Source organism: Oncorhynchus kisutch, linkage group LG24 (assembly GCF_002021735.2).
Source record: "Oncorhynchus kisutch isolate 150728-3 linkage group LG24, Okis_V2, whole genome shotgun sequence".
Classification (NCBI taxonomy): Eukaryota; Metazoa; Chordata; class Actinopteri; order Salmoniformes; family Salmonidae; genus Oncorhynchus; species Oncorhynchus kisutch.
The window spans coordinates 7049691-7061730 of NC_034197.2; the positions used below are offsets into that span (position 1 = coordinate 7049691).

The 12040-nt window shown below is 43.5% G+C and overlaps 1 protein-coding gene across 2 annotated transcripts in view; it reads right to left on the bottom strand.

Moving 5' to 3' along the window:
* Positions 1–12040, bottom strand: part of LOC109869005 (mitogen-activated protein kinase 14A) — a 32977-nt gene that overhangs the window by 12947 nt on the left and 7990 nt on the right. Inside the window, exons 4-9 of one of the 2 annotated variants that reach the window (XM_020458812.2) lie at positions 8029–8140; positions 7657–7686; positions 5175–5222; positions 4838–4952; positions 4512–4583; positions 401–480 (exon numbers count right to left, since the gene is read on the bottom strand). In XM_020458812.2, the coding sequence (XP_020314401.1) occupies positions 401–480; positions 4512–4583; positions 4838–4952; positions 5175–5222; positions 7657–7686; positions 8029–8140 (457 nt within the window). The remainder of the gene's footprint in view (positions 1–400; positions 481–4511; positions 4584–4837; positions 4953–5174; positions 5223–7656; positions 7687–8028; positions 8141–12040) is intronic. The other variant, XM_020458813.2, reaches the window with a different exon arrangement.

Sequence of the window (12040 nt, forward strand, 5' to 3'; positions counted from 1 at the left end):
TCTTTGGAGGGGAAGGTAAGAAAATCAAAAAAGAGGGTAAGATTGTATAGGCGTGTGTAAGGCAGATTGGTAACATGCTTCAGGTTATGGTAGAGAAGAGAATATTTTCAATTAGTCAGGAAAAAGACAAGTTAATCAATCATAGCAGTAAAACCCAAACTTTGAACATAGTATGTTCATTTATGCAAGTGAAGAATCAGTATTCAAATCCAAACGGGTCTTGCATTTTACCCCATCTCATAAAGAAAGATTTGAGAGGAGGAGAACAAACATAGCATGCTTTAAAAATGGTAGTTGGTGTTGAAGAACACACTTCATACATAAAATTAAAAAATTATCAAATGTTTGCAAATTAAGCAACAAATGACCTTGCAGTATAGTAACTGTGTGTATAACTCACAGACTCTGAAGAGATTTTCATCAAGAGCTCAGGCTCTGGCATCCCGACGAGCAGCATTATTAGCTTCAACTGATCAATGTCTAACAGGTACCACGTGTAAAGGAACAACAGGAGCTGGAAGGGGAGAGGAACCGGCAAGAACTACTGACCTGTCTTCAGGTCAGTATTTGTTGTCTTAAAAATAACTGAGCGGTGCTTGATTGAGCTAGCCTTGCACAACGGAACCAAGAACAGTCACAAAAACCACCCTGGGACATTGAATAAATCAAATGTAAGATACTTGTATAAACTACACTGAGTGTACAAAACATTAAGGACACCTGCTCCTTCCCATGACCGACTGACCAGGTGAAGCCAGGTGAAAGCTATGATCCCTTATTGATGTCACTTGTTAAATCCACTTCAATCATTGTAGATAAAGGGGAGGAGACAGGTTAAATAATAATTTTTAAGCCTTGAGACAATTGAGAAATGGATTGTGTATGTGTGCCATTCAGAGGGTGAATGGGCAGGACAAAATATTCAAGTGCCTTTGAACAGGGTATGGTAGTAACGCATGTTAGCCATCCCACTATATCAGGTAAATGGAAAATGACAATGTATAAGCGTGATGTCAGGGAAAGCTGCAAGTTAACGTTGCCAAAAGATAACATCATTACTTTTATCATACGTGTTTGAGCTGTCATGTGCATTAGTAGCACAATTTCTATCTTATTTACACTTGTTTGTTGACTTCTCCATATTAAAATGTTGGTTTTAAGTTTAGCTGACTTTTCTTAGCGGATGTACAATCAATTGTTGACTTGCAAACTATATCAAAAACGAGGGCTGAGGGTCTCACGTTGCAAACTTCCCTTGCTTGGCTAATCATTTGGACCAACGACAAAGATGGCTACGGGGATTCCTCCAAGTGCATAAGACGAGGGTAAGTGGAGGAGGGTGTGTCTTTTATGAGCTTGAAACGCAGTCCTGGTCTGACTTCCTGTGGTGCTCAGAGGCTTGCATATAGCGTTTGAGGGAACGGATTGGACACAGGAGATTTGCTCACTCCTCCTTCGCATTCTGGAAAGGAGGGGGGCACTAGGCCGCCAGCTCAATGGCTTGGTTGATATGGGGGTGATAAAACCTTAGGCAAAAAGTCTGGATTGGGCCATAAGGTCACACCTAGGTCGTTTGTCTCCCTTCGTAGATGGAGCAGTGGGAAGTTTGCTCTGAGGCCAACAGGTCCACATGTGCTGTTCCAACCCGCTGCCATATCATCTTCACTACTCGTGGGTGAAGTCACCATTCCCCCAGGGCCAGTTTCTGTCGTGACAAGGAATCCGCCACCTCATTCACCTTACCTGGGAGATGAATGGCTTGTATTGTCTGATCGTATTAGGACATGTTTGTGTTTGAGAACAGGCAGAAAGTGTTTCAGGGCGAGGTAAACTATTTGAAGTAGTAGCACGTTGATGTGCTCTTTCCGCCAGCGGGGGCACCACTCGCCCCGTACAGACCTGTGTTGCCACACTGCTCCCCAGCCTGATAGTGAAGCCTCCTTTCTTCAGAACCAGGAAACAGGTTGAGTAAAAGCTATCTTGCTGTTCTGATGGTTTTACTCGTGATCGCGCCCTTCTCCAGGAGAGATGTAAATCTCCTGGCTGAGGGTGCAGGCTATCACCTTCACAGGCAATCAACCGTTCTCTGTCGTGGGTGATGTTGGCTTTCGCCGATGGGTCGAGCACTGGTACACACCACCAAGTGCGCTATTTTTCAGATGTTGCCCTTCCGGAGTTACACAGTAATAGCGTCACTGCTATTAGCTTCACAACTGACATATGGACCAGCGATGTCAGCCCCATGAGCATGTGGAGTTGACAGCAGAGTGGGTCAACGAGGACTTCGTATTGCATGCTCAGGAATGTGCTGGTTGTCATACCGCTGCTGCCATTTCAAAGGAATTTGAGAACATGTTTGAAACATGAACACACTAGCTAGTTCCATTCAAACAACTGAATCGAAATAAGCTCATCAACTGTGCCTGCAGCAGATGTGACACCCTCTGTCATGGCATACCCTCTGTCACCTGCTCAACAAAACAGCCGAGACAGGATGTGAATAAGCGATTCGGGGGCACTCTCTCTTTACTGTGTATAGGCGTGTGTAAGGCGCCTATATGCTAGATGCTACGTACAAGAACCGCTACTTCGACGCAGACAAGAAACAGGGTTTATGTGAAATGTTACATACACAGCTGGACAAGATGGAAACGGACACAGTGACAGTGCGCACAGAGGAAGAGCGGCCACGGACAGACAGCTGAAACTTCACTGCTTGACATGTATGATGAAATCATATGAATGAAATGACTGAACAAATGAAGAACGAAACAGCACAGCAAGTAAGTGAAAGAAATAGGTTTTGATTATGTTTTACTGGTAATGGGGACATACGTAAATACCAACAAAATAACTTTTTGGTCAGTGTGATGTGTGTGTGTGTGTGTAACCTTAATTTAACTAGGCAAGTCAGTTAAGAACCAATTCTTATTTACAATGACAGCCTACACCGGCCAAACCTGGACGTGGCAGGGGCAACTGTGTGCCGCCCTATGGGACTCCAATCACGGCCAGATGTGATACAGTCTGGAATCGAACCAGGGACTGTAGTGACGCCTCTTGCACTGAGATGCAGTGCCTTAGACCGCTGCGTCCATGTGTGTGTTAACTATTTAACTGCACTAGAATTTTTAAAAGGTTGCAAAAAATGTAAACGTCGGTTATCGGTCAAAAATGTCATATCGGTGCATCACTAGTAGAGAGCTGTACAGCAACCGCAAAATAATTTCTGGTGAGCCGAGCTACAACCACAGGGCTAAACCGCTATGAGACGCGGTTATCTAGGGAAAGTGACCCATTAAATAGTCGAGGGACGACTAGTGCCCGATGGCCTCGATAACGAGCATGGTAATTGAGGATATCTTGACACGGTTAGCACCGGAGTATGATGGCCAACACACAATAGCTGGTGGGCTAAGTCAGTACAAGACAAGGAAGCACAATATCCTCAGATAAAAGGGATAGGTGGGGGAGAGCTGTCACACAGCCTTAGAGGGCGCGTATTTCTGTTGGTAACAGACTGACAATACACACAAATCACACCGAGTTTAGCTTACCCTACCGGGACCTAAGAAGATCCAAAAAAACTGAACAGCAGCTCAGTCAACTTGCGCAATACCGCTAACCTAACTTTGCGAGAAAAAATAAAGTGTGGTCTGACCTACAATTTAATATGAACATCTGGGGCCTGTCCTCCCATGGCGTCACGTCACCGGCGTGACTGCTGTTATTATTACTCGACCTGCGTGGAGCGTGTGGGATATAATCCATACCGTCAACCGTACTGACGGTCTGAAAGGTATGAAGTAGAACCAAAGGATAATTTTCCTGATAGCATATATGAAACGTATTTATTAGGCTGTTAGAACGTTGATGTTTAAAAGACTGGCCATTTGCTCCAAGGTGGGTGCTTCGAGGCCAGACTTTTCTAGGGTTACTGTGTTAAAGAAGAGGAGGTGACTAGCATCTAACAGACAATGGAAGGAGGCGTGGACACCAGAGAAAACAGAGTTCTAGAGACCAAGTTCGGAGAGGTAGAAATTAGTGTGGCCACAGAAACTGACGAACTAGGAGACCCTCTACAATACATGCTGCAGGGAGAGCGGCAGAACAGAGCTGAAAGGAGAAGAAGCACCTGAGGCACCATAGAGGGATTAGTTGTGCAGAGCAAGCTAGGAACATAGAAGAGCTTTAGCTTAGAACACAGTTTAGGACACGCACTGTCAGCAATCTTCTGCTACTGTCTGGACCTGCAAAAAGCTGTTCGAAATGCATATGTCAAACAATCACAGCGGCATGATTCTGTGTGTACTCTGGTCCTATCCGATGTGATTCAGCAAGGACATATTATTGTGTGGGAATCTCACCACCAACCACTAACACTGTGTCAGTGACAGAAACAGTGGTTGAATGGGTAGGCCAGGCATACTCACGAATGGAGTTGGCTTCGGCATAGGTACTCATATTAGACCCATAGTAGGGTAACTGAGGTAAGGGCAATGAAAGGATACGGTCAGTACCGGGAAACAGCGTTCTGCCAGTGAGGAGTTCAGCCATGATGCATCCCACAGACCAAATATCCACTGTAACATATAGGTGATCATTATGTCCATATAACAGATAAAGTAATAACAAATGTCTACTATAACATATAGGAGAAAGATGTTCAGTATGTCCATTTACAGTGTTCTGCTATTATGACATCCACATGGTAGGAACGTTGGCCCAGGATCACAAGTACGTCAACAATTTGTAACCTAAATGTGTAACTGGTAAACGTGTCTGCAGTGAGCAGATGCAGGCCGTCTAAACCACTCAGAGGCTCTAGTGACTGTACCTGTCATGTTGTAGTGCATCCAGTTCAGCATGATCTCTGGTGCCCGGTACCAGCGTGTGGCAACGTAACCCGTCATCTCGTCGTCAGTGTGCCGCGCCAGCCCAAAGTCCAGGATCTGAGGAGGACAGACAAAACAAAACCATGTGGTCCTGGCAAGATGGTTACCCTGAGGAAACTACACAGAAGGCACACACTGTTCTCTCCTTGCAGAAAACATCACTGCCAATGTTACATCAGGGAGTGCTTGGTTACTCCCCTCAGGCATACTGAAACACTTGTCTGGACTATTTAGGATGAACCCAGTTTGAATGAGCAGACCTATAATAAACTCCCTTACCTTCAGCTCACAGTCCTCATTCACAGCCAAGTTGCTGGGTTTCAGGTCCTAAAGAGTGATGGGAGATCAGACGTATTATTACAGCTGAGCTACATATGACGAGGCCAGATCTGAATGTTTTTTCTCAATTGAGTCTAGATTCGCTAAAACCAAACCACCATGATCTGTAGAAGTGCTTCTGCAGAGCGTCTAGTGCTTCTTCAAGACTAATAAATCTCTAATTGATCTACTCTAATATTATTCTCAGATCAGTTCTTTCTAAACAGCAGCCCTGAATCACCGACTCAGTCATGATCAAAATCAGAGGTCCTGTTTATGGTTTTAATTCCTCTGCCATTTAGAGTGTTTGCTTAAGGAGTTAGCCTGGGCCCGAATCCTCTATGTGAAAGCGAAGCAAGCAGCAAAGTCTTGAATTAAAACTGGTTTATAAACTGTACCTCCTTCTGACAAGTATGATGGATTTTTTTTTACTTGTCTGAAAGCTCAAGTCACTTGTCCAAAAATAAAATGGTCTGTAACACCATGGGCCAACAAGGTGAAAATTGTGTTGTATAATGCAAGGAACCACTTACTGGTCTAATCAGGTATAATCCCATGCCATTGTGCCCTTGAGCAAGGCACTTAACCCCCACAAAGTAGAATAACTGCACTGTTGGGATACTATATAAACACGTGGTTAACCCTCCATCTGGATAGCTACTGGGCAGCTGACTTTTTACAATGTAGTGTGTTAGAGCTGGGTTCAGATAAAAGCCTGCACACCCAGTAGCTCTCCTGGAGGATGTCAAATATTGCAACGTTACAAATACCAACAAAATGCTTTGTCTTTATAAAATAATTCCCTCGTTCAATGAATCCAGGATCAAATGGCTAAGGTAAAACACATCAAAGCAAGGTACCTAAGACATGTTTATCTTTAACCCTGTAAGGCTAAAAAATATTCAAGTTTCAGAAGAGATCTATTGACAGCAGGGCTTGACATTCAGGTACATTTGCCAGTGGCACACCGGGCCAGTACCAAGTCAAAACTACTGGCATGGGCCAAGATCACAAGAAAGCGAGTTATGCACATGGAATTTCAATCTCGGGTGATTTCATGTTTCATTTGCAGTCGGCAAGTACCTTATATTATAACCAACTATCAAGTCTTATATTTTCACTGATTGTTAGAAAAAAATAAAAATAATCCTCCCCCTTGATGACATACAGCCTAATTAACATACAAAACCGTTTCAAATGTAATATTCCCCTACAGAAATGAGCCCAAAAACATATTGATACATCGTCCATATTATCAGGCTGGTGTGCCATTTTAGCCAGAAGCATTATCGCCTGATGCAGCATAGTGGCTACATGGCTGAAGCGAGGGGATCCCAAATGAATCTTAAAAAAAAAAAAAAAAATGGTTGCAGCATGTGGTTGCTCATCTGCATTGTTGGCTAATCATTAGCTAGATCAGACTTTAAAATATAATCTAGTCACTTGTTTAATGTATGAAAGAAACTCCCACTGACACTCAAATTATAGATTTTTACTGTGTTTTTATAAATTCCGTTTAATTGTGTGAATTTTACAGTGAATATGGGCCTACCGTTTACGCAATCGAATGGACGAGTTTCAGGCGTAACTATTTTGTTTTAAATCGTCATACCAGACAGACTAAAACGCTGCCAATTATGCAGTTGAGAAATAAATTGTACAGCACTGGAAAGCTGGAATCCCGGTCTTTTCACTAATTGCCATCAAATCTGAGATTGTAGACTTTTCCTGAAATTGCATTTAGGAATGTTTGCGCGGTGACTGGGCTTATTATAACATGTTTTTTTACACGCAGCAATCAAAGCTGTATGAGGAGTTGCACGCTATTGACGCCCAACAGTTGATATTCCGCTTCAACTGGGCTGTGTGCGCGTGCGTGCGATAAATAAAATCCATAGCTCATTAACAGCTTAGGTAATAAAAATTAAAAACTTTTTAAAACAATTATATAGGACTACAGAATAGCATTATTACAATATATTTTGCGCCAGCCAAAGCGGTGCCTGTCAATACAAGGCACGAATCCACTCCGATGCGCTCTGCAGAGATTGAGAACAGTACATCGCATGTGGGGGGGGGGGAGACACTAATAAAAATCTGATGGGATTAATTGTTTGATATTGTGATTGTATTTCTATTTACTTCAATCCATATTCTACTTGTCCAACTATATATATATATCTTTTTACTTGCCCCGGACATGGGCTAATGTAAACCACGGCCCTTGCAACGGCAGGATGGTGGGTTCGATTCCCGGGACCACCTGTACGTAAAATGTATGCACGTATGACTAAGTTTCTTTGGATACAAGAGTCAACTAAATGGCATATGTCATAATATTATATTAATTAACAAGACACAGCGTCAGTCACAGAGAAAGACTTTTTCATTGTGGGCTCAATCATAGCAGAGCGGACTGAATTAAAAAAGGGAGGAGACTTACTCTGTGAATGATATCTGCTGAGTGGATATACTGAGGAGACAAAGAGAGGCAAAGAAGAGCAAAGGCATTAGATTACATCAATAATTAGGAGACACAAATCACAAGTTTAAACTGAGAGGTCTGTGGTTCTGAGGTACATCACAACAGGCGAAACTGGGTAAAATGACATTAGTATGACCAGCAACTGGTTTAAATGACATAATTATGACTTAAATTCTATACGTTTGTCTGCTGGGAATGTACACAATACTGTGAATGGCAGTTACTTTCAGTTTTGAGTTACTTGAAGCATGATTAAAAAAAGTCGACGTCTGTGGTTTCACCTTTAACCCTCAGAGGATCTGTCTGTCTGTATGCGTCTGTGCGTTTCACCTTTAATCCCCGGAGGATCTGGTATATGAGGAACTGCACGTGATCGTCTGTGAGTTTCTGACACTTGACTATGTTGTTGAGGTCTGCCCCCATCAGGTGGGTCACCAGGTACCTGCCAATCAGAACCAGACAGGAGCTCAAACAAAACTACTCCACTGTATACGACATGCATCTGTTTCACACGTTTCCATATTTCAGCCAGTTGTATGTTGTTCTTGATACCATCTCGTTTTGCCACGTCACATCAATGCTAATATGGCCAAAAGTAGCTAGCTAGCGAACCAACAACTGTAGCAATGCTGAAAAGCAAAAGGAAAAATAACCACAAATTGGTACGAAGTGGCATAAACAATCCAAGTCCAGTGGGTTTGAAAGTTTAAAAACCATTCATGTATGGGCTAAGACATTGAAATACACCAACGCGCATCGGCTTACGCCTTTCATCAAGTCTGACATTAAAGGCATTTTAACTTTGAAACCCACGAGTGCCTTATGGCCACCCATTTGTGGTTAGAATTTTTCCGTTTCAATTACAATTCCCCCCTAAGAGCACCTTTAGTTGTTGTGGAATGCCTGAAGTGCTCCTGCTACTTCTTCTCTTCAACTGTAACAATGTATTTGAGAGATGTGCTTATTGGGAACAACTTGTTTTCAATAAACATTTGCAGACGAAATACAGCTTACAAGTTAAGCCAACCCCATCAGTTTTTGTCTTGTGGTCTATACATCAAGGGATTTACCACCATGTCAATGTTCTCCCATATGTCTCCTAGGAGTCAGCTGATACTGGTTGAGTAGCTGTTCCATCTCCTCGCCCCCTTCCCCACACACTCCTTTACTCTGGAAGCCCCAGCTGGGCGAGCCATCCACAAATAATGTCATTAAACACACACGTCCATTAAGTCCACTTATTTTTGTAATTCAAATCTAATCCCATAGTCGTTTAAACAGCTCCAAATAGTGGTAAGCACTTCTGGAGGGAAAAAAATATGAGCCAAAACATACGAGGAGCACGGAGGCTTCACTCTGGTCTAGCTAGTTTGCTGTTCCACTGATAGATGAATGCTGCACTGTTCCCACACAGGAGGAACATCTTAAAATAACTCCCTGGTTAAACTGGACTTTTCCTTAGTGCCCTCCTCCTATATTAGACAACTGTTGGCAAAGACTGATCTGAGACCAAGCTACTTCAATATGACTGAGATCAAAGGCACAAACAGGGAGAGGGAAGGGGGGGGGGGGGGGGGGGGGGGCTCCAGCTGAAGGGTTCATGTTGAGGCCTGGAAAATTAGGTATATAAATAGTGAGCTCTCATCCCTGTTAATCCATGGAACTTTCCCACTGTCTCTTCCCCCCCCCTCCCCTGCTCTCCCTCCATCTAGCTATCTAGGGGTAAAAGGGGAGCTATGAACAGTCTTTTGAGTCACATTTTTAGAGCTGGGTTAGGGGAAATCACAGCTACAGTACCTGCATACTGGATTTTTTATGAACAGCAGTTAGAAAACCCCTCCCTGTGCTCCTCTGTCCTGCAGGCATGTGTGCTGTGTACACAGATATGCATGATAAGAAAATAGCCAAGATCCTAATTAGGCGACTGGCAGATTGTTTTTAGTCAAGCAATATCAAATATATGCAGTGAATTCAAAGTATTGAGACCCCTCAACTTTTTTCACATTATGTAACATTACAGCCTTGTTCTAAAATGGATTGAAAAAAAGTTTAGTAAAAAAAGTAAAGATCACATTTACATAAGTATTCAGACCCTCTACTCAGTACTTTTGGCAACCATTACAGCCTTGAGCCGTCTTGGGTATGACGCTACAAGCTTGGCACACCTGTATTTGTGGAGTTTCTCCCCTTCTTTACAGATCCTCTAGTTCTGTCAGGTTGGATGGGGAGCATCGCTGCACAGCTATTTTCAGGTCTCTCCAGAGACGTTCGATTGGGTTCAAGTCCAGGCTCTGGCTGGGCCATTCAAGGACATTCAGAGGTTTGTCCCTAATCCACTCCTGTGTTGTCTTGGCTGTGTGCTTAGGGTTTGTTGTCCTGTTGGAAGCTGAACCTCCGCCCCAGTCTGAGGTCCTGAGCAGGTTTTTATCAAGGCTCTCTCTGTACATTGCTATGTTCACCTTTCCCTCAATCCTGACTAGTCTCCCAGACACTGCTGCTGAAAAACATCCCCACAGCATGTTGTTGCAACCACCACGCTTCACCGTATGGATGGGGCCACGTTTCCTCCAGATGTGACACTTGGCTTTCAGGCCAAAGAGTTCAATCTTGGTTTGATGAGATCAGAGAATCTTGTTTCTCATGGCATGAAAGACCTTTAGGTGCCTTTTGGCAAACCCCAAGCTGGCTGTCATGTGCCTTTAACTGAGGAGAGGCTTCCATCTGGCCTGACTGGTGGAGTGCTGCAGAGATGGGAGAACCTTCCAGAAGGACAAACATCTCCACAGAGGAACTCTGGAGGTCTGTCAGAGTGACTATCGGGTTCTTGGTCACCACCCTGACCCTTCTCCCCGGATTCCTCAGTTTTGCCGGGCGGCCAGCTCTAGGAAGAGTCTTGGTAGTTCCAAACTTCTTCCATTTAAGAATGGAGGCCAGTATGTTCTTGGGGACCTTCAATGCTGCAAAAAAAAATTTGGTACCCTTACCCAGATCTGTGCCTCGACACAATCATGTTTCGGAGCTCTATGGACAATTCCTTCGACCTCATGGCTTGGTTTTTGCTCTGACGTGCACTGTCAACTGTGGGACCTTGTAGACCGGTGTGTGCCCTTCCAAATCATGTCCAAAAAATTGAATTTACCACAGGTGGACTCCAATCAATTTGTAGAAACTTTTCAAGGATGATCAATAGAAACAGGATGCACCTGAGCTCAATTGAGTCTCATAGCAAAGAGTCTGAATACTTATGTAAATAAGGTGTTTATTTTTAAAGCACATTTGCAACAATTTCTAAAAACCTTATTTTTGCTTTGTCATTATGGGGTCTTGTGTGTAGACTGATGGGGACTTTTTCAAATAGTATGGGTAGCCATTTGATTAGATGTTGAGGGGTTTTATGGCTTGGGGGGGGTAGCTGTTTAGAAGTCTCTTGAACCTAGACTTGGCGCTCCAGTACCACTCACCGTGCGGTAGCAGAGGACGGTATATGACTAGAGTGGCTGGAATATTTGACAACTTTTTTGACAACTCAACCTGCTCCACTACAGCCCCGTCGAAAAGAATGGGGGCATGCTCGGTCCTCCTTTTCATGTCGTCCACAATCATTTGTCTTGATCACGGTGAGGGAGAGGTTGTTGTCTTTGCACCACACGGTTAGGTCTCCGACCTCCCCCCTACAGGCTGTCACACAGTCATTGGTGATCAGGTCTACCACTGTTGTCATCGCCAAACTTAATGATGGTGTTGGGAGTCATGCCTGGCCGTGCAGTCACGAGTGAACAAGGAGTACAGGAGGGGACTGAGCATGCACCCGAGGGGCCCCCGTGATGAGGATCAGCATGGCAGATCAACAGCAAACAAATAAAGTCTGTTTTTACATCCATTGTTAATGACAATAGTTCCTCAATGTATTTGAAAAATCTTTCCAGCTCTCTCCCTTTTGAAAACCACTCAGCGTGAAAGGGAAAAATGTAATGCTCTGATCCACTGCAAACATCATAAAACACCTGATTACTTCTTATCCCTTGCACAAATAGCCTACAGCTGTCTCTATCCTGAGCTCACTGGCATAGGAAACTATGGGTCCAGAATAATGTATACAATGTAGCTAGTGTGAGCTTCCAGTTGGACCAAAGTTAACAATTGATACAATGTTCCAAGTTAGTTGCAGACAAGCCTTGCAGACAAGCCATGCACACCCAAAGTGGGTTATAGGATTTGAATATATATTTTAAAAATCAGGATATTTTCTACCTGAAGGAAGCTTTGTTTTTATTTGTAGGCTTTACAGGCTATTTTTACATAGTTGTCAATGGCAGTTATTTTTAAGGTTTGTATCATTTTC